We start from the raw sequence: 24,471 nt of genomic DNA, 5'->3' as shown, positions 1-24,471 counted from the left end.
CACAATACGAATGAAATATAGACGATATTTAATAAATACATAGTATACATATACATTTTTAGAAAATGTGTGTGTGTGTCTGCATGACCCTCAGGAGACCTTTCTGCTTCTTTTCAGCACAAACTGGTGTGTTTGGTGGAATCTGCTGGCTCGCTGTCTCGTACCTTGTAAGATGAGTGTCCGGGTCCGTCACGGTCATGCGCCAAATTCCACCTAACATCCAGCACCTGGCTGTTGACAGTCATTGGTCTCCTGTCATTTTAATTGGTGCACACACACACACACACACCTACACGCACACACTCACACAGATCAAAGTCTTTTCTAGTGGTGAACAACACTATAAATACCTACTGGGAATAGCATGAGCTGATGTATGATAATGTTCTCATTACAACAGGCTTTGTGTGTGCATGTGTGTACAAGAATGTGTGTGTTTATATGCGGTATGGGAATGTGTGTACACCCTGCCAGTGATTTGCGTGTGGCTGTGTATGACTGTAGGATTTTGAGTGTATCTGTGTGTGTGTGTGTGTGAGTGAGTGTGAAGCTGACAGGTTTCACCACCTCGCTGATCCGCGGGGTCAGCTCGATTCTCTCCTCTGCAGAATCCCATTTCTGGTCTTCAGTTCCTGTGACTCTGTCACCTCGAAGATGATGGTCAACAACATTTAGGATGTTTATCACACTGCAAGTATTACTTTGCCTATGAAACTGTGCTGAATTTACACTGCATCAGTTTAACCGTTATTACTTATTAAGTGAAGTTTGGACACCAGTTCAGGCAGACATGATTTTTTAAAGTATTTTACCATAAATAAGGTCAAACAGAAGCAAGTTTGCGGCCTGAAGTTATATGAAATGAACCTGGAATTCTATTGGAGCCCTGCCAGTAACTTTCTATAGTAAGCTATACTTTTAATACGAGTACTGCTTTTGATATTCTAGTTTCATTTAGTGGGAATATCGCATGTTTTTCCTACTGGAAAAAACTTCTGTCACACTAACTCTTTACATTTACTTTAGGACAGAAATTGATGGAAAGACTGCAGCACCAGTCGTGCTACAATGGAAGTTCTCCATATTTTTGAAAAAGGGGCCGTTAGCAAATGCAAAAATGTTTGAAAATTTGAAGCCAAAATAAACATTTTCTACATTTATGGTAAAGTAATTTGCGCTCATCTGTTTCTAGAATCACAGAGACCTGGAAAGAGTCGGGAATAAATCAGCATCTCCATTTGCACCACTATTAAAATAACGGTTATGAGACACAGCTATTTACAATAAAGTGAACGATTAGCTTTTCCTTTTTAGATCAATTTTATTTAATTTATTTGACTGAATCTACTTTACTGAATGATGACTTCAAAGCCAAGTTTCATACTTTACGAGGCAGTGTAAAAACACTGGATCGTATAACTGCTAAAGCCTGCAGAGGATGCTTCTGTCAAACCATTGGAGTTTTTCTATTTGATCCCCATCACTGATCGACTCAGTTATGTCACTTCTGCGGGGTTAGCTGGCTAGTAGCAAGACAAATCAGGAACAGATTTCCATGAAATGCAATGGTCAGATAGGAGGACACCATAAGGCAGCATTTACTAATTACAGAGGATTTGAGTTTACTCGGGTCAGCCTCTGTGTTCCCACGTTTTTCTCCAAAAGGGTTCATTCTTTGTAGCAGTCCTCCTACTACTGTTACCAACAATAATAATTCCTAAAAAAGAAAACCAGAAAAAGCAGGGTAAACAGGGTTTTGGGCCCATCCTGCGGGTCTCCTGGCAGAGAGAGCTGGTTGTTCTGATCCGAGAGCAGCTGGAGAAACACAAGGTCACATGGGATCAGGCTTTCCCTCCAAACAGCTGGCCAAACAAACCCAGCCTGGCTAGACACACACACACACACACACACACACATAGACTCAGGCATACACAACGCACATAAACACACACATTGTACCCTCGTGAAAGTGTACAAAGGGTGCGAACATACTGTACACGCACGTACTCACACACCAAAATCATGTCACATCTCGCCATCACACACATCGTGTGAAAAAGTTTCCAGAGGGTAGAACATGATAAATGGGCATTCATCACTCTTGCATCTCCCACATGTTAACATTTCAGGTGCAGAAAGAAAAGCAACCGCCGTGCATTTCTGAGATTTATATTCCAAACTTTTCATCATGGGAGCACATGTATTCCAAATAAGAACATAAGAAATTTCAGGTTTTTTTTCATTTTTTTGCAACTTGTATATATTTTTAATGTACTTCATCTGAGCACTATCTCTTTATTCATGTGTGTCTGACTCCGTGACGCCCGCACACTGTACTGTATTTCTGCATAGGACAAACACATGCACAGATACACTCTTCCTTCTTGGCTTCTTTCAGCTTCGCCCTCATTTGTCTTTGTCGTCTGCAGTCTGAATTACAGCCCAGGCCAACCGTGAAAGCCCCCCGCAGAAAACCTGTGTGTGAATAAGATTGATAAATGATGACTCTGAACTATGAATCATTTCCAGCAGCTTTTTTGACTACAAATATGGACATAAATTAACATGATGACATTATATCAGACACCTTTTATTACCCTTGTTTATAGTAATTATCATAAAACAATGTCGATAGTTCCACTCAATGATCGCGATAAGACATTTTTCCTTTAGAACATCTTGAAATTATTTTTGCATGATGATAGGAAAGCATATAAATAAAGACGCTCATGAGCTCTCACCTTCAATACCTGAGACAGTTTTTAAAATTTGTATTAAAAATAAATAAGTATTTACTGCATTGTATTGTGAGTTACTGTTTAGCATATGACATCACTCCACATTGAGCATGTTAAAGCCAGTTAAAAATAATGGACACATTTGTTATTGACCGAGCAACAGGCCAATCTGTTGGTAAATAAAGATTTATTAAATAGCTGCAGTTAATCTGCTAAGTCCAGTTTCACGATGAAAACGTGTGAGTGGAATATCTTTAATAGATTACCAAACAGTTGACGAGGGGTGTGGCTGCGGCAGCATTTGTTGCATGTGTGTGTGTGTGTGTGTAGGTGTGTGTAGATGTGTGTGTTTGTTGGGGACATATTTGCCAGGTTTATACATCATGTTTCCAGGCGGGATCATTAACGTGTAACAACATTGTTCACAGCTTATCAGAACATTTACGTCTCACCATGAGATGTCTGCGCCCAGACGGATCACCCTTCCGTCCCTGACAAAGATGAATTGAGTTGAGATGCCAGCAGAGAGGGAGGCCGGGGTGCAGAATGGTTAGGAGCGGTAATACACAAACTAAATTTAGGAGGACACGGGGTGTAGGGGAGATGAGTTTAGGGGACAAAGGGTGAGGAGGGGTTAGCGGGTCATTTGACATTTTTTTTTATGCATGTAAGCTCTCAGAGCCCTCGGCTTTATTTCTCTCAAATCTTTCTCTCCACCTGATCTCTCACTGGCAGCACCAACAAAGAGCAAAGGTTTTGTAGATGAATGCTGTCTATGTGCGACGTGAAAGTGTCTCCTTTTACAGATTACAGGAGATAAAGTGGCTTTGCAGCTACACAAATGTCTCCTAAAAGCAGGTCAGTCCAGTCGATAGAGTGCTGTAGGGGGACGCAAAGAGTTTTTTTTTGCTATGAATCCTAGTGAAGGCTCTATGAAGACCAGTGCTCTCAAAATGTCCCCATACGACACTGAGTGCACCTCATAAAAAGCATAGTCACACTTAAAAGTATTTCTATGAAATCATAATGCAGGAAAACACTTGAATGTTACTAAAAAGTGTTGCTTACTGAGTAAAAGTGCAAAAATGCACATGTCCACAATATCTTTTTCTATGCTACCACTAGGAGCCGCCAAAGACAAATTATTTCCTGCACACCGAGGCTTTAAAAAAAACGGGAGCACAGAGGAGTGCTATCAAAAGAATGTCTCAGATTTATAAAGTAACATCTAATATCTGAAACCCTATATAACTTGTATTTCCTGCACCTTGACCGCCTGCTTCTAAGACATCTGTAGCGAGGCAGTCAAGTGTTCAGTCAGCGAACACATGAACAACTTTCTCAACCTTGTACCGCAGGGATCAGTGGCATTTTCTTGTCCACAGGATGTGATGTAAGCGGCGGCGTGCCTGGGGAGAGATTACAAGCGGTCTCTGCTCCATGTACGGTGAACTGTCTGTGCTGACTGATAGAGCATTTATGCTGTAAAAAAGGGAGACCTCAAAGAGAGCAGCATGTCAGCATGGCAAGTCAATTTATAGCAATCCGTCCACCAGCTCCTCAGTCACAGATTCACTGTGTAACCTTATCTGTTCAGTCTAGACCCCCTCACACACACACACACACACCACACACACAGCATACACACTTTACTCTCTATGGAGGATTTAATGGCCACTGGACTCTATTTGACACAATGGACACATTTCAAGTAACCCAAACCCAAACATTATATGGTTTGCAATAAATAAATAGAAAATCATGTGATCCACAAATGTTGAAAGTGCTCTCAAGTAACTGAAGCACAAACATAAATCAGGGTGCATTTGAAATAACTCATTATGCACTTTGCAAATAATTTGAAAGCAGTCAAATGATGCTATACAGCTGATTCTGCAGTGAGTAATGGAAGCAGATGGAGGCTGGCATGTCATGATGTTTGTTTATGGTGTGCACCTGTCATCCACAGTGAGTTAAAAGTCAAGTTTTGAAGGCCTTTCAGTCTTTTCAGTCCTCGAGAATAATGAACATTGACAGTTTCATACAGCTGAGCAAACCTTATCTGCTTAAAGACTGTGTGTGATGTGGTCAAAAACTACACGACAAGTAAGTAAACCTTGAGTGGAGATTGTTTTGAAAGCTACATGGCCAAGACTGAATTGTCAGTTTCAAAAATGTGTAACGTCTTCATGACAAATGGCAAAATATTAATAAAAAAAAATAGCAATGTATGCTAAATTAAAGTTCAGTGATGGTTTACCAGCTAATTATGCAAGATGAAAAAATGTAATCAAGCACACAACACATATGATTTAATTCATCATAAAAAGGAAACGCTGACAGACCAATACTTGATTTTTAATTACATTTTAGCACTATATCAGTATAATTATGCATGTATAGTCTCATTGCAGCTGAGCATTGACAGTGCAGTGATTAGCTGTCAATGTTTGGAAGTGATTGCAGGGTTTCTGTTGAAAACGGTCATGACTGGCAGCTTTCTCTCTCCTGTTATTGCAGCGTACCCCACACCTCCTGCTCCCAGGGGCACGGCGAGCTTTCACCAAGTTGAAATGATTTACATTTTCATTGACACTAACGTTTGTTTTCTGTCAGCCTGCACTTTTAAACGTCCAGTGACACCATGCTTCCAGGGGCAAAGGTCAAAGAGTTTGAAACCCATTACAACCTGAAGCTCTGGGTCTCATTTTCTAACACGAGAGAGAGAGGGGAGAAAAACACACATCTGACAGTTTTAACATTGTGACAAGAAACAAAAAAACAAGCGATGTAATCAGAGAGCAGTGTGGCACTCCATCCATCCCAGAACAGAAACACCAGATTTGATTGGGTTGCTCCTTTAACAATTTGTGTTTAGTGTCAAAACAATAGTGCCTTAAAACACCACTAATTTATCCTTGGTGTAAATCTGGTGTAAAGTGAAGCAGTTTTGAGGCACAGCTACACTGTGACGGAGCGGTGGCTGAACTGATGGAGCTGAAGGTTTGATGATGTGAGTTGAGGAGCTGCAAAGAGGTGGTCGGCTCGACTCTGACATAGGGTCACTGCTGGACTCCAGATGTGCTGCCGAGGGAAAGTTTCAGCTCTGGAGCTTCCATCTGAGGACTGACCCTGACCGGAACCTGGCTCATCCCACACACACATACCTGCAATTCACAGCTTTTACAGTTCAACTTTTTTTTATTTTCTGTGCATTATTTTGGTGCTGATGATGCATTTAGCGTTGTTTATTTGTTGCATTACCTACCTGATCTACCAGTGCATTACTTACTGCCTTTGTGTCTGTCAAAACAAACAAACAAACATAACGTATCAATAATTTTAAGATGTGAATTTCTGACCCCAGACACACTATTTTAGTGTCTTGTATAAGTTTTATGTACATGTTGCATGAAAATTTAACCAAAGCTACGTTAGAAAAGTATTCTTAATTATACCAATTAATGACAAAGAACTGACTGTTCAGCAGCAACATCATGTTGAGGTCAGAGGATCATCAGAGTAAACAGGACAGTCATTTTTCTATGCTGTGAACAACACAGTTCAGTTCACCTCTGTACAAAGCTGAAGGCATGAAACCAAAACTCATCAGCCTGGATGGATACCACTAAAGGTAAGTTAGAGAATATGTTTTTGTGATTTAGGTGAACCAACTCTTGAATCAACTTGTATATCCGGTGCCAGGTTAAATATAAATATATGAATCATTAAACTGATGGAATATTGTTGATTTAGGTACAATGTTAACCTACAAGCCATTTATTTAAGTTGCATGAAAAACATTTCACTTGTACCACGGGCCAAAGAGAAGCGCAAAAAGCTGTCAGCTGAAAGTCATAAATTTCTGTGAACATAGAAGTGATGAGAGCCATTACCAGAATTTAATTTTGGAAAATATTGTGAATTTCACTAACGTGGAAGGGACCTTGCTGCCCCGCTGTGTGATTCATGCTAAGATGACTTAGTTTTTTTTTCTCCTTTGAGACAAAAAATGTTTCCCAGCTAAACTCCTCTCTTTCCACCTCTGTCTCTCACGCTCTTCTCTCCCAGGTTCTCCCTCTGGAAGTCAGAGTGCTCAGGGCTCATCCACAAAAGCGAGGGGGTTATATTTACTGCATGTAGACACGTGAAGGTCAGACACGTAAAGTGCTCCTGATGGCTTTGCCAAATGGCAGCTCTCGCCGTCCCCGCCAGACTTCTGCGAGGAGCAAATGTCATTTCCACCATGCGGGGCTTGTATACGCCTCCACAGAAAACAGCCATGGTGAGAATTCAGAGCAACTTTGGGAGGTGACAAAGAGTGTTCTGTGCTGACATCTCAGGAGTGATAATAAAACAAGTAAGGCGACTGGATCGAACGGCATTGCACTAGTTAGAAAAAAGAACGGGGAGGGAGACGCATTCTCAAACTGGGAGCCAGGCTGTAAAGGGACGTCTGAGGCCCCTGAGTCGTGTCCAGTGAATAATTCACGTTGAAAAGTTTTTTCCTCCTTAATTTTCAGTCTGGCAGCCCTTTTCCCCTTCAAATAATTTAGGGCTTGTTCCTTGGGAGCAGTGGGCACTGGGTATGAATCACCCGCCATCCACCGAAGCCTTGCTCAAGAGCATAAATGTCCAACTATCAGCGACGTCTTGCTGTGTGTGTAAATAGCACCTTCATAACCACTGTGTTCTCATGGAAACACTGTTAACTTGATAGCTCTTTAGAATCCATTTCCACATGGCCTCCAAATGGGCGGAAAGTTCCAGGGACACTGAATGTGTTGGGCTGTGTGCGAGACTTTTACTCTAGGTTCTAATATCTATCTAAGTGTTTGCCATCATCATCATCATCATCATCATTATCTCCTACTGTAATGGACAGGTGCCCAAAATAGTGGTTGAAATAGCAGGGTGATGACTGTTGGATTCTTTAGCGCCACCTGCCTCCTGACTTGTAAAAGTTATGAGATTCCACAGTTCACACTCACCTGCTGCAAGAGGTGTGTGGTCCGCCTGACCTCGGAGACAGAGGGGTCAAAGGTGAACAACATAAAGTGTGGATATCAGAGAGGAGATGTCTGACTTTGACCCTGGGTCAACAACTCTGAAGGACAAAGTGACCTGACCCGCTGCAAGCATGGAGAGCCTGATTGAGCCATGTTTAACTTGTGAAGGATGAAATCAGTATTAAAGGAATAGTGTGCAGGATTTAGTAGCATCTAGTGGTGTAGTTGAAAGTACAGTGCCCTTAAAAATGCAAAAAAAAAACGTGTGTGACGTCTGTGCTGGACTGGGGAATGAGAGAAGGAGATGAGAGGTTTGGATTTGGGCCCTGGGTCTGCAGCAAGGACCGAGCCTTCATACATGGAGCGCATACTCTACCACCTGAGCTAACCGGTGCCCTAAGATTTGTATTTTATTGCACTCTTGCAAATTAATTTTGTATGAATAAACAAATAAACAAGTATCATAGTCAGTCCAGTCATTAAGGATTTTACTTCAAAACTGAAATTCTGGTACCTCTCTGATATGGGTCAAGTTTCCAAAACTAAAACTAAAATATACATTTTTTCTTACTGCACCTGTTAGCATATTTTTGTTTTTCCTGATTGGTAAATAACCACACCTGATAACTATACACCTCCAGTTTTAATGCAGGCTTTCTGTTCTAAAGTCTTTAAGCCTGAGCTGAAATAACCTAGATGAGATATCAGTAAATCTCTGATAACCCACTGCACATACCCAGTGCTCAATTTGACTCACCTGACTGGAGTGTATTAAGGAGAAACACTTTAAATAAAAAACATTTAAAGGGGAGTTTACCAGTCACTGTCCCAAAGTCTGCTTAGCTTTATTCACAACACTCAGAAATCTCCTTCATATAAAATCACTTTTGAAAATAAGCATTAACCAGTAAAGTGAAGCAATCACCTCAATTGTATTGGAGTGGCAGCAAAAATCTCACCTGGACAAATAATCTGCCTGGCTAGATACCAGTAGAGGTAATTGAGAAAATATGTGTTTAAAGGTGGTCCAGCACAGATCCCAGGTTTCTCAGTAACAGGGGTGATCACATCCTGGGCCACAGTGAGCAGAGAGGATCATCACATCTTTTTCCATCTCCCACCACTGTCTCTGACACCGGCAAGGGATTTTATCACACGGGTGAATAAAGATGATGGAATGGTGAAGCTCCATGGTTTAGCTATGGACTGCAAGTACTGCAGGCGTCTGATACAAACAGGCACGTAAGCTCAGCCACTGTATGTATACACGCACATACACATGCACACGCAGCTGATGGCTTTACCATCTGAAGTCCAGCTTTGGTTTTTACAGTCTTGGCTTGACCTGCAGGATTCCTGAAATAGATATCGCAGAGCAAAAAAAGTGGGTGAGACTTCAATGTCAAAGGCAATCTTTCAGCTTCTCTGTTTTGCTTCAATTATTGAATCAGATTTTATTACTGGAGACTTACAAATGTAGACCATAAGATGTTGAGCCATGACTGCAAATATTTCCTTTGTATCCCAGAGAGTCGTTTTGTAACAGCTCATGGTCTTGTTCGCTGTGATTCTCCCTCATCTGTCCTCTGACTGCTGCTTGGTGACCTGTAAATCTATTATTGGGGTGTATTTATAGAAGAGGTTGAGAGTGTACGACTCAGTTTGCTACACAACAACTGTTTTCATCTGCCACACAGTGTGACGCTAAGTGGTGTCACTCACAAGCACTCAGTCCATTTAACAATGTCACAGCATCCGCCACAGCATCACACTTTAGTTATTTAACACAGCTGCTGGGGTGACACCGTGTCACCTCTTTGTGAGTATCGCATTGTGGCAGAGATGTCTGCCCAATGTTGTCTCCTCCTCCTTCCTCTTCTGACAGCATCACACCCAACAGCTGAAGATCCTGTCAGATCACTGACAGATCGGGGAGGAGTGCCTGGCACTGTCAGGTTATAAAGGCAGCACTGTGTTTAAGTGTGTATCGTGGGTGCATTCAGTGTTCATACCAGCTCAGGGCATTTAGCTTCTGCAGTTAACAGCAGGATGTTTCCATGTTTAATGCTCTGCCACGTAATGACAAAAGGTAGAAGTTGCTTAGAATGTAGATGAAAAAGTTTATGAAGGTTCTCAGAGAAAAGTTCAATCTGGAGCAACTGGTTGTAGACTGGTGGGGACACCCAGGTATTTAGCAAAGCTGGGACATCTTCATGGATAAACAGCCAAGTCCAGTTGCCCCAGATTTAACTCAAAGAAATAGAAGAAATAGTTCACATTCCAGCTTGTTGGTTAAGGCTCGTTCCCGCTGTTTCTTCTTGTCAATGCAATTCTTTTGACGTATGAGGTCATGATTACCCAGACTGTTCCAACTGACATGTTGAATAACATTACAGTTCTGTTTGGTTTCCACGGTGCTGATCACCAGACTCCTTTTATAGATGACAAAATGTTGCTGCGTTGTGGGGAAGCTTCAGTTGGGAATCCACTGTAAGCACCTGGGCACGACAGAGCCCCCTGAGAGCCCTATTGAGAGTGGGAAGGAGAAAGAGGAATAGGAGAAAGAAAGGGTTAGGAGGGTATTTATAGGAATCTTAAAAAGCTGAAAAGCTTAAACAAATAAATAAAAAATGATAAAATGCAGGTGCATAAATGAGAGACAAGCACGTCATTAATTACTCGCAAGATATGCCCTACAGGCCCAGTGTGTAAGATGTGGTGGCATCTTGTGGTGAAGTTGCAGATTGCAACCAACTGAATATTACAGTCCTCACCCTCCACTACCAAGTATGTTGGAGAAAACTGACTGAAACTGACAGCCAGGGTACCAAAGAAACATGGTGGTTTGACATGGTGGATAAATAGATATAAAAGGCTCAGAACAAAGATGACAGAAACATAATGCTTCTTATTTTCAGGTGATTATACGCTAATGAAAACATGTCCAATCCGCTTGGTTGACGCTCAAGTGAATGTGTTTGAACTCTGAAGGTTTCTGTGTTGGCTCCATTAATCTGCGACCTATAATGACCAGTAACACCCACGCAGAGATGTTTACACGTAACTTCAGAGAACCATGATTCCAGTCTTAGATGACCCTTCCAGAGTGGCGCATCTGCTTGATAAATAACACACGTCTCTGGGTGCAGAATGTGTCTAAAGCAAAGTGTAAAAGCTTAGTTAATCTGTTCCTGTGTATCCACTGGCTCAGCAGGCGTGATACAAGCTTCACAATAGGCTCACAATAGAGCCACTGTATCATCTGCCAACACAGAGACACACAGCACAGCTGCACCCACTGTTCTGTACGAAGCGGCCTTAACAGGGCTGACTCATACAAAATACACCCCCCCTCCATGTAAGCATAAAAACACACACATACAAGCATATACACACACATGTTCAAACCTCATCTGTAACATTTCACTCCGAGCAAACACTTCCTTCACCTCGACGAGTATTGATCGCATTAACATGTAGGTGTGAAGACAAACATGCAAACATGCTTGAGCAAACATCAAAAAGTGACTACTCTCTCTCTCTCTCACACACACACACACACACACACATATATATATATATATATATATACACTTTCACTGGTGCAAGTGGTTGTGCAGGCAAACAGACACATTCACATACACCATGCAACATTGATTACCCCCGCTGCATTAAAGCCAGACATTAAGCCCTGAGCTCCACAGCATCCAGAAGCGACACCTTAGCCCGGGATTTAATTTTGTGTGGCGGCGGGCGTTAGAAAAACACATGATGTAGCCAGTTGTTTTGGAGGGCAAATGGAGCAGCCATCATAAAGGCCGGTTTTATTAGCTGTTGCTTGATTTGTTCCTGCAGCCTGCGGAGCGAGCCGCTAAATCAATGCGTCCAGCTGTTCCCCGAGCTTGCCGGGGCTCTCTGGACGCGCAGCAGGTGTATGGCCCCCTCGGCCCAGTCACACACACCCGCTCACATAACAAATAATAACGGCCTCCACACACGGCCCATCCATCACTGTTATGGCCCGGCCCGGGAGACCGACGCTCACACACTCACGCACACTGAGAGACTACAAGTGTGTGTAACTCAGAGCGCATGCACATGCTCATACACAGTCATGGAAACACACTTTGACAGGAACTCCTGCACACAGGCTACAGTGCATATATGTACACACGTATAAGTTGGTGTTTGTATACTTGTGAGGACCCTTTCGGTACTAACTCTGACCTTAACCATCACAACCACACGCCTGACCTGAAGTCTGAAAAAGAGACAAAATGTCCTCACTTTGGCAAAATAGTCCTCATAAAGATTAAAGGCGTGCACACACACACACACACACACACACACACACACACACACATGGTTATTTAAAGGTAACACACCAACAGGCAGGGACACTAACACTTTCCCATATGTGCACACACACATACCAACACACAAGGACATGAATTGGCACACACTGTGCTCTCTCTCTCTCTCTCTCACACACACACACACACACACACACACACACAGACATTGTACTCACATTGATGGAGATAAATTGTGACGGGCACACCTGTGCTAATGCACTCACCGCTGCTCACGCAACACAAACTGAACAGCACAGGTATCTGACTGAAAGTTATGCTCGTGTACAGACACATAAACATACAGTGAAATATTCAGGCTGGGATAAACTGACACACACACACACACACACACAGGGGGGTAATTTATCATAGTTATGGCTCAGCTCCACTCAGAACCCCCTTATTTAAAAAAAAAGAAGAAAAAAACAACTGAGTGAAGGGCTCGAGTCGATGAAGAAAAATGTTCCACGTGTTTCTGTCACCAAACCATCCTCTGCCACTGCTTCTTATACACTATGTTGAGTTTAAAGGGTCGGGTCACACAAGTTACAAGGAATATGTTTTCCTCACCTTGTATGACATTTACATTCACAGTGCTGTGAGCGCCACCCATGAAATGCCAGTCACCTTCATTGTATTCGGGTGAGTCCATGAATCTCAGAAACCAGTGCAAATAAAATCAAACCTATGTTTATACACTGTAAGATACTACAAGAGCTAAGTAAGAGAAGCTCGTTTGCCGGCAGCTCACAAATACAACAGCTGGATTGCGGTGAGGCCTAAAATCAATCAGTCTTCCGAACAGCAAGGGTCCACATCTGGTGTAACTCAAAACTAGAGGGGGAGGAGGAGAGGAGATTCAGCAGGTGATGGCAGCAAACTTCACTAAAGAGTGAAACTGAGAGGAGAGGGAAAGAAAGGAAAGGAAAAGAATGGAAAGGAAAGGAGAGGAGAAATGAGGAAAGGGGAGAGGAGGGGAGAGGTGAGCTGAGGGAAAGGAGTGCAAATGACAGGAAAGCAAAGTATAGGGATAAGTAAAGGGAACAAGGGAAGACTGGAAGGAAAGGGGAGAAATGTAGTGAAAAAGAAAATTGAAAAAAATGAGACAAAAGGTACAGAAAGCAGGGGAAAGGAGAGCGAAGGAAGAAAGAAGGAAAACAAAGCGGTGTAAAATAGGACAGGAGATGCAATGAGGAAAGAAAAGAGGACACATATGGAAAACAGAGAAGCAGTTAATTAGACCCAACCCATTACTAATATCCTAGAAACAGGGCAGCAGAAGAAAAGGAGAGAAGAGGAAGGGACGGGAAAGCAGGAGAAAAGAGGAAATGTGAGGTAAGAAAAGCAGAGGAAATGAAAGAACAGGTGAGGAGTACAAAAAAGAGGAAGAAATAGGAAAGAAAAGAAAGGGAGAAGAGAAAAATGTAAAAATGGTAGAGTAGGATGCAAGAAAGAAGAGGAGGCACAGCAGGAGAGTGAGTGATCTCGTGATTTAAGTTCTTTTCTTATTCATTTTCAGATATGAAACTGAGACTCCTTCCCACCCAACCAGAAGCTCTCCAGGGTAAATGGCAGTCAACGCAATGTCAAGTCGAATGACATTTTATAACCTGCACAGGAATGTGTGTGTGCGCGCGCGTGCATGCCTGTATATACATTAATACGTGTGTCTATACATGAATGTGTATGTGTGTGTGTGTGTGTGTGTGTGTGTGTGTGTGTGTGTGCGTGACCTAGCTGCAGAAAGGCAACTGCTCTGGGGAGAGGGGGCATATCTGCTCCAGTTCTTAACAGCTGGTCCCTGCAGTTGCCCTTTTCTACACATGAAAGGGCAACAGTCACAGTGTGTGTACATGCATGTGTGTGTGTGTGTGTCTAAGACATGAAAGACAAAGGCAGCAACAGGCATCACTAAGAAACATTCAGTGCCTCGTAAATCAGTGCTGCACTGATGCATGAACAATTTGAGTGTGTGTTGAGAGTGAGTGTGTGGGAAAGTGTGATTCATACTGTACATGCCTGAGCTGACTGCATAGTCAGTTTATTTTGGTTAATTTTTTACATTTTCAGATGCATTATTATTATTATTAGTAGTAGTATTGTTATTATTATTGTTTCTGATTATCTGTTATTGTAGGATTGACACTTATTGACACGTACATCACAGGACATGTCTACAGTAAAGTTGTATGTGATATTACAATATGACCTCAATAATAATAATAATAATAATAATAATAATAATAATAATAATAATAATATCTTCATATTAGGATAATATTTTTTTCAACAAACCCCAGCTTATTTGCTGAGGTTATCTCTTTATTTGAACTTTATTGTTTGTGTGCATTCAGGCTGCAGATGTTTATACATGTTAATAAATAAATAATATTAATAAATAAGAACATTTAAACATGAGCACATTTAATATCACATTGGAGTAATGACATTAATTAGATAAGTCTCATGTATGTAATTTTCTCCACTTATTACTATATTATTATATTAACAAGTTATTCTACTATTTAAAAACTGCTTATTCAGAACAGGGTGTTTCTCTCATATTCTCTCCTAGGATGTTTGAAATTGTGCCTACTCAAAATCACAAATAAAAAAATTTAAAAATCAAGAATTTTACTCAAATTATGTCATAATATTAGTTTTAAGGAAATAATCTTTAAACTACTGTGTGATTACATGGTAAAACTTTAAGATCATAATTCAAACTTAATCTGAACTACCGTGACATAGGAAGCATGCATGTACATGAATAAGAGGCTCGTGCTCATGACAGCGCCAGATGTAAACAATGGCATCCCCCTTGGCTTTCAGTTATAACATTAGCTCAGCATGAGACTCTCATCCTTCCTTCCGAGCTGCGATACAGTTGGTGGGTGTAGTTTGGTAGAAATAAAATAGTTCCTGGAAAGTGCTCACAACAAAGTCTGTGGATTATCTTTGGTAACTGGGTCATGTGGAAAGATACACTGGACATTGCTGTTGACTTTTTTCAAGTGTTGAGTGGCATCTAGTTCAAAAGTATTGGTTTTATAATTGTGAATCGTTAAGAATCCAGAATTACAGACATTAACACCTAACGGGAAACACAAAGTGTCATCCTGGTGTACAAATCTCACAAATATCATCATGTCCTTCATAGATTTGAAATTTACCATCATGTAATGTTCCTTGTTTCTTCCAGTAATGGTGTTTAGCACGTTCACACCTTTGCAAAAAAAAAAAAAAAAAAGCGAAAGGAGTTCTGGTTTCAGCACAGAGGTCGTCTCAAATGACCACTGAGGAAAGTTGACTGTATTGTCAGTGCTGTCTTGACCTGATTTAGTTTATGGTGTAAAGCTCCATTTCAGTGCTCAAGAGATGGTGTCAATTACCAACCTCATAGAACAACTTTATTAACATTGACACACCCAAGTTCAGAAAAAAATTGAATTTGGCTTGAAGGGATATTACTGATGTAGTCTACATTTCAGAATTGTGTTCATGGCAAGGGAAATCCTTAGTGAGCATAACAACAAGATCTGCATGTCACATGACAACTTGTTTCTTTTCATCCTTCTATGTAAGCTTTCCAAATAACTGTATTTTTTTGTCATAGCACTGAGTATTGTGCTAATAAACATTCAGCATGTTGTACCTGTGAGCATTAACACATTTCAAACGTGACATTTCATTTCCTTCGCATAACAATTGGGTGCTCGGTCGCCTTCTATGGCGGCTAGCTTTACAGGGTGATATATTATCTGGTGTGAACCAGGTCAGCGCTATAATAGCAAAACAGCAGCCGGCCAGCAGAGGAGGAAATGACCAAGAAAAGTATGAAACAGACGAGCTTTCAATTAGCAGAGGACACATGGGAGAAGATACACAGAATGTGTGTGTGTGTGTGTGTATAGGGTAGGGCATCATGTATGTGTACACTGTACAGTGTAGGTCTACACTAAAATTCAAACATGTGTGTTTTGTAGTTCCTGTTTCTCTTAAGTTTCACTTCTACCAAGCTGAAGACAAAGTCACATGTGTTGTATTCTACTCTGGTCCACTCTAAAGCCCTATTCAAATAAGACTAGTATTATTTGGGGACCTTTAAGAATTTGTAATAGATGTGATGGTCACCTGTGATATTAATATGAATCTGCCATGTCCGTAATCTGTAAAAATTCCACCTATGACAATACTTATTACCTATATTATTTTGCCAAACACAGAGATCATGCGATTATAGCAAATTCTTTCCGGTGTGGCTGCACATCATTTAAGAAAATTCCTATTTGTAACACAGATCATCCCAAACAGTCAGTGTCTCGCATTCAATGCATTTACAATATATAATTAGGGGACAGAGCTACCGGGTCTGTGCATTGAAGTCAACGTGGAAGTGTCTTACCTGACTGGCTGCATAAAGAAGTCTGACTGCAATCTTATGGAGGAAATGTCACTACTTCTCAGTTAGTACTTAACAGTAAACAGTTTCCCTGTGAGTTTATGGTCCTAATTTCAGGTTGCTTCCACCATGCTCACAAGACTCAGATCAAACTGCAAAACAAGGCAGTGCTGATCAAATATGAATCAAGATATCTTTCACGGGGGGTGTCGGTTAGCTCAGTTGGTAGAGAATCCGAGTTCTGGTCAGAGTGACAGTTTAACACTCAGCAACTTCACTTCCTCTGTCTCAGAAGCTATCATCACCTCACTGCTGCAAGCAGTTAGGCAAAACAATCCATAAGGCCCAAGCATAACAGAGAGCCGTTTGGTCACGACCCATGCAGTAAAAGAGCGACACTGGGTTGTATTTTTCCCGAAACAGAAATCCCACCTCGTTTTTCTCCTTTTTGTGTGTTTCCGCCTCTGTGACTCCTCAACACAGCAGACCCTCCGGCTGATTTGGAGGCTCTCGCCATTAATCACACAGCCAGAGCGGAGGTGAGCGAGCAGGAGAGCAGGTGACCCACCCTCACCACCCTCGTGACCCCATCATTCCCCAAACACCAGCCGTACCCCAATAAATTCACAGCAGGACTTTGACAGAGTCTGTTTGTCGTCCCTCCTCTCACTTCCTGCCTGATGTCATCGCCGCAGACAAGAGGCGTCATTAATAAAGGACAACAAGGGGATGTAATGGGACTGACAGGAGATGTGTGTGTATGTATCACTGATTCAAACCATGTTTCAGACTCTCATCATGTCAAGCACTGGCCCTGTCTGCTTATTTAAAGGTAAAATATGTAAGATTGGACACCGCAGCTCAAATTCAAATTCCCCCTCCCCATTCATGAAGCAGCTTCTACGTCTGAGTCTGACTTCAGTCTGTGCTGCAAAATAATGACAAGAAGTTTAATTTGCTTTGTGTCCGTATGTTTGAGAGAGAGGGACACACACACACACACATTTCTTTGTTTTACAGAGGTTAAGTTCATCATAAATAAATTCTTCTAGTGCATAGATTAAAGTTCCATCATGGTGACTGACTTCAGTCAGTTCACAGAGGCCGCTTAGAAGATCAGTGTAGATCCGAGGAGTCTGATGACTGATTTTTATTGACAGATTGTCACACTGTACAGCCAATGGTATCGTTTGTCTGTTGTTTCCGTCATTCCGTCATGCAGCTCCTCATTTAAATAGTCGTCAGTCTGACATTCCTTGTCCTCCTGCTTGCCAGACGTGCGTTGCTGTATGTCATTCTGACGGCTGATCATTGTGAGGAGCATTTCATTAGTCTCTCTCTGAGTCTTCATGAGTCCTTGTATGGTCTCGTAGTTTTTACGAAGCCTCATGTTTTCCTTTTCTACAACACGCAGAGCCATCTTCACCTTAGAAACCTCAAGCTGAAGGTCAGCGATGGCCTTGTTGTCCTGTTCATGCCCCTTCATCTCCTCAGGTTGTGTCATTTGGAGACTTGCGTCAAGACGTTCTGCCTGCCTTTTCAGGCCTTCTTCTTCATCTTTCTGTAGTTTCACAGTCACAGATCGATCGTACATTATTAACATGATCCTCAGCCTTGCATTGACTTCAGAGAGCTTCTGTTTGTGCTCTCTGGCTCTGAGCTGGTCCATCAGGGACTGTTTTCTAAGTGGTGGTCACAGGATTTGAAGGCTTCACAGAGCAACAGGGACTTGTCCCACATTCTTTCTCCTCGCTCCTAACATTTCATTTTGCATTTTTTGCTGTGTTCTGGAGTCCATGTCCTCAACAAAGTAAAAAAAAGACACTTTCTTTTTCACTCTCACAGTATTCTTTGCATTGACATGGTCTTTATTTGTCCTTATGTCAATTTTATTTGTTTGTTCGAAGAGACAAATTTTGTCTTTAACCTTACCTTTGAGATTGTCCTTGTACATTGTACCTTTCTTCATGGTGGTCTTTGCTGGACTGCAGCTTTCAAACAGACTGATTTTGTATTTGCCATCCAACTGAGGTGAAAATGCCATCACAAAGTTCTCAGTTGAACTGTATTTTATAATGTTCGCAGTGCTATTCCAGTGAATATGTTTTGAACAGTGAACAATGTCAAAGTGTTGTAAATTCAGGTGAATTCAGGTTATGCTAATTAGTTGATGATGTCATCAGAACAGGAAGTAAAGTTAGTTTTTTTATTGTCCAAAATTTATGTTTAATATAATTCATATTTCTTTTCTAACAATATTTGAATACATATTAAATGTTTACAAGCTCCAATTATTTGTTAACATTTAAAAGTGACAACAGATTATGATTTGTCTGTTTATTATTACACACATTTTCAGGGTCAGGTTACTGTTAGTGTAGAAGAGCTGAGAAAGTGATTTTTCTTTCATCATTTTTTATGTGTCCACCAACACAAATGGTTGATGATAATAATAAAGCAAATAAAAATGACACTGGAAAATAATAAACACATTAAAATGTATAAATAAACACAACCAAATAAAATGACTTAAAGCAGATTAAAAAATAAACTATATATTTGGTCTGGGCCTATGTTGTTAACAAGTGTGTAAAGTGTGTCTATACATACCATACATGTGCATGTTAACAATTTAGATTTTAACTTTTAATGTCAGGTGCTGCAGTCATCTAATTTATCTTACAGATCAAATCAAACCATGGTGAAATAAACTTAAAACTCTGAAACGGCTGACTGTGTGTGTGTGTGTGTGTGTGTGTGTGTGTGTAAAAGAAGGAGAGTGATAAAGAGTCAGTCAGAACAAAAAATGCATTGTATGTTTGAATGGTATCACATTTGGTTAAATAGTATTATAATCATTGTATTTTATTATTATATATGTTGCGGTTCTATGCAACACTGGATTTTGCCGTTGTTACATAATCACCAACAAGGGACAACAGAGGAGGTGAGATAATATAAGATCGACTTTATTGATTCTTTTGTTACAGCAGCTCACAATATACAAAGTAGATAATGAAATACTCATAAACAAATAAATAAGCTCATCTGGTATAGTTGCTCCCCATGTTCTGCCTGTGGTTCTGGACATTTCCTTTGCTCTGTTCTGCTCCTCTCTCTGCTTTGCTCTCCTGCTCGCTCTCACAGATTAAAAGCCATCCAGAGATCACAGCGAGTCCTCAGTGAGTTCATTCAGCCAGGTCTCTGTAATGCTACACTCTCCATCCTCCCTCTGTAGCCTGGTTAGTACCGTTACCTCTTCCATTTTATTGGGCTAAATCTACATCTTAAATTCCCATGCACCATGAGTACAGACAGTACTCATGGTGTGTACCATCTTTTCTGCTCCAAACAACCACCTTCATTTTGCGTGAGCTGCTGCAGCCACACTGTCTCTTGTGGCTTGTCTTTAAAACACGCTGTTCAGATTTTGAGCCGGTAGTGACATTGAAATAATCAAAATCATGAATAAAACAAGTTTAAAAGAAGATGACTTGACATAAAAGTGTGTACACAAATTAACACAATAGGAGGTGACTACACACAAGGGATAAAACACACCATGCACTAAAACAAAATACATAAATAAAACATGCAATGATAAAAATGAGTCGCCTGTGATTCACACCACTGCAATCCTCCATATGGATGACTATTTACTGTACGCCAACAAAACCTCTGAACAACACAACTGACGGACTCAAACACATTAAGAAGGCAAGAAATTCCACTAATTGAGTTTTGATGAGACACACCTGTTACTGAAAGTCATTTCAGGTGACGACCTCATTAATCTGATTGAGAGAAGCCAAGAGTGTGCAAAGCTGCCGTCAAAGCAAAATAATATAAAATATAAATTGTTTTGTTTTGTTTATACTTTTTTTGGTTTATCACTACTGCCATATGATTTACTTCATAATTTTGATGTCTTCATTGTTAATCTACAAAGTAGCAAATATAAAAATAAAGACAATGATTTAAAACATTTTTGACTGTTACATGTGTACTTTATTCTCAAAATGTTTTTCCTTTGAAATGTGATGTAATGGTAAGTGGTGAGTGAGATGTTGGGTGTTCACTATAAACCCATGTCTCATCAGTCTCTTTGACTTTCAATGAGATTGTTTCGCTGCATGATCTGTTGGAGCAGGTTCATTTCAGTGTTTCATATCTGCATCTCATCAGTCCACTCTGCCACATCAGTCTGCCTTTTACGCCTCTGCTTTCTCTTTTTACCTGCAGGTAAGTGTGCAAGGAGATTCTTCTTCGACACCTCCCTCAGTACAATGAATGCTGCCTCCACATACACAGCCACACTGTTAACTTGTTTTAACGGGTTCACATTTACACTCAAAACTACAAAACATATAGTATCAATCCTAACTTCCATTTATATACTCATGTTTTTTCTTTAGGAATAATAACCTCCCTAATCACTGCAGTTCGTGTGTGTACATGAACATTTGTTTAATCCACTTTTTGTTAGTAATTTTAGTGTGACAGTTTTACCTGAAAAGTCTACTGACCATCTACCCGAGAGCTTAACTAACTAACTAATTAACACATTAAAACAATATATAAAACACATTACAGTGACATCTAATGGAAACTTCTTTAATACTGTTCCAATTAAAATAGATAAACAGAATACTAATAAAAAAGGTTACTTTTACATCAAAGTAAGATGAATAAACAAAAAGAAATGTGACTACATTCTGTGTGGGTAACATCTGTATATTATACTATGTATGGTGGTGTTCACCTCCTTCAAATAAGGGGATGGCAAAGGGACAAATATGAGAAAAGTATCTGGAGTATTGTTGTATTTTTAACTTTGCTGCTCCACCTTAAGTTTGTTGTTGTTTTGCTGTCCTCATAACCTTCAACAGCTTAACATAACAAAATATTTAAATGAGCAGTACAGGTTATATCATAGTGAGTAATGTTTACATTTGACAAAACTGAATCAATCTAAAAGTGAAATATTAAAATGACAGGTTGCTTGTGGAGCCTTGGGTAAGTTTGTGGTAATGTCCTGGATGCAATGTTTGAGCTTTATTTCTATCTGTCTCTCTATCTTGCTCCAGTTTGGTTTGTTTGTTTATGTAAGTTTATCATTTATTCAACTGTTATAAATGGATAGATATAGTTTACGGTTCACTCCAGTGGTTTTGAATCTCTGCCTGGTCTCTGTCATGATTCATTACTTTACTGTCACTGCTTAGATTCAGTTACCTTAACAATACACTGCAGGATTAGTTTATCCTCTATCCTCTTCACTACCAGCCTTTGAATATATGCTTATAACAATATCTGACCAGTATATGCTGTATGGAAACCTAATAGGCTGCAAAGCCTACCCTTATGTGGCACCAATATGAGGCCAAAATCAGCCTCAGTGGACATGATTTCAACTATATACAAAATTTTGCAATCATTGTGATATTTTTACAGCGAAGCAACCGCAACAACAACAAAAAACAGTGCAAACCAAAATAATGGTTAACAAGTACTGTATAAATGTAAAAGAATAAAAAAGAATTTAAAAAGCCAACAATATTTACATTATTTGCTGCATCGTCACATCACAGGTGTCCACAAACTGTGCAAAGTCAAAGATGGACTTTCTCTTCTCAGATTGTTTTTTTTTTTTTTTTGGTTCACTGAAGAAAAAAAATGAACACAGTTGTGTTTTGGCAGGATCTCTTTGAATCTGACCATTAGGTAACCACTCAAGTATCAATAAATTTAATTTAATGTTTGGTTTAACTATGAAATTCTCTTTACAATAAATGTTACTCATTATCAAAGAAATGTCAAGATAAATAAGAGTCATCCAGTAACTCCCTGCCTCTTTGAAATTATCCTAAATAGGTCATTATTGAAGCTGCCAGAGCTGAAACCGGATAAAAGAACCTTTAGAGCATTGTATGCTTTTTGTAGCACCGAAATTAATATCCTGCAGTGTTATGTTCACTTACTTAATGAAGGCTTGGTTAAAGGAACATGGGAATCTGTATTTTAAAGCATATTCAACAAAGAAACAAGGTCATTGTCTCTGTATTTTAAGACCTCAAGATGCTTCAGGTTTCAGTTGTTGCCCTTAGGATATGGTCCAAGTTGGACCTGTCCTTCTTAATACAATAGAGTTGTTCATAAATAGCAAGATGCTTGACCTTCTTTTGGACCAATCCCAGAAGACACACTTATCTATAAAGACCCCTGAATACAGCCCAAAGACGTCAAACGAACTGAGAAGATCTACCAGCCTTCAGCATCAGTCAAGATTTCAGCAGAGAGCTCAACAAATCCAACGCAAAGCTGAAGAATGAAGATTATTTTACTTTTACTCTCCATGATAGTGAGAAGTAGTCAGTTAGCTGTGACCGATTGTGGAACAGAAGCAAGACGGCCAGAGCTCACTGACATCGCAGTGCAGTGTGGCACTTCATCCATTGGTCTGGCAATTCAAATCTGCCCCGTCATCTACACTGGCTACAATGACACTCTACTGATCCTGAACCATAAGATGGACCCAGCCTGTAGAGCAACCCTTGATGACTCTGTGAATCCACCTGTTGCTCGCTTTAATTTCCCGCTAAATATGACCCACTCTTGTGGAAGCATATTCAGGACCACCAGTGCTGCTGGGACAGGTATATTCTCAGACTTTTCCAACATCCAGACGGTCAACATCAGCGGTGTTGTTCGCTCCCTCGATCTTACAACAGGCACGATCACTTACAATGCTGAGCTGAAGTACTACTACTCCTGCGCCTATCCCTTAGAGTATCTGATCAACAACACCCAAATCGATGTGTCTGCCTCCTCCATTGCAATCAAGGATAACAATGGAAGTTTCATCAGCACCTTAAATCTGGAACTGTTCAGTGATTCCAACTTCACCCAACCAATGATCATCCCACAGCTGGGGATTGAACTGAGGACCAATGTGTATGTCGAGGTCAAGGCCACCAACTTGACAGGGCAGTACCATGTCCTGCTGGACCAATGCTACGCCTCTATCTCCCGACTGCCTACTAACTCCACCAACTTTAATCTGTTTGTCCCCTGTTCAAAGGATCACTTCACCACCATGATTGAGAATGGAGACAGCCAAAGTGCCCGCTTCTTCTTCCCGGCCTTTCGCTTCATTGAGCAGGAAAACGAGACGGTGTCCACATACTACCTCCACTGTATTACCCGGCTGTGTGAGAAAAGCACTTGTAGCACCTTCAAGCAATGCAACAGCAACCGAAGGAAGAGGAGCACTCTGGACACATCTGAAGATGGAATAACCAAGACTTACACCATCTCCTCCCCAGAGATCATCACCAACTCTGAGGGCAGCAAAGCGAAGCCCCATGATGCCCGAGAAGAAGAAAACAACTCATCTGTTGGACTTGGTGTGGCTGTTGGCGTCCTTGCCTTTATTTGCTTTATTGCCCTTTGTGTTGCAGCTGTGTTTTACAAAAGGCTCAGGAACTAAGGAGGCCTTAAAATACAGAATACAGGCATCAGGTCTACAGGCCAAACACTTTTCTAAGTAACCTACTTGCTCATTTAACTTTTCTGGTGGAGGACAGGGCTCAGCTCACCATTGCTTGCATCTGTTGGGAGATCTTGGTATTTGTGTTACTGTAGCTCTAACTGTATATCAGCCCTGGAAATTTAGCTGGGAGAATGGAGCATCTTCAGAGGATTCAGTAGATTTTGTTAGTGTTAAAAATTACTTATTTCTCAAATGGACAAAGATAAGCGTAAAGTTGTAATGCATGTCTGCACTTTATAAGCTTTGAACATTATAGAGGACAGAATGGTAACTGAAGGGAAAATCATCAAAAAAAAAAAAAAACATAACAGAAATACCGGAGTGTGAGGTGTGTGGGGTGTTTTGAAAGTAAAGTCAAACTACCCATCAAAGTATTATGTCTAATTTATTTAATTTCTCTCAATGCTTTCGCGCA

At 40.6% G+C, this 24,471-nt stretch overlaps 1 protein-coding gene across 1 annotated transcript; it reads left to right on the top strand.

Annotated features, from left to right (window-relative positions):
- Positions 1–22,859: 22,859 nt before the first annotated feature.
- Positions 22,860–23,993, top strand: LOC104921503 (zona pellucida-like domain-containing protein 1). Its single transcript, XM_027291132.1, has one exon. It carries the CDS (start codon positions 22,860–22,862, stop codon positions 23,991–23,993), a length of 1,134 nt encoding a protein of 377 aa, XP_027146933.1.
- The last annotated feature ends 478 nt before the right edge of the window (positions 23,994–24,471 follow it).

Source organism: Larimichthys crocea, chromosome XVIII (genome assembly GCF_000972845.2).
Source record: "Larimichthys crocea isolate SSNF chromosome XVIII, L_crocea_2.0, whole genome shotgun sequence".
Classification (NCBI taxonomy): domain Eukaryota; kingdom Metazoa; phylum Chordata; class Actinopteri; family Sciaenidae; genus Larimichthys; species Larimichthys crocea.
The sequence above is the reverse complement of the archived record's forward strand: the minus strand, read 5'-3'. Positions and strand labels throughout refer to the sequence as shown.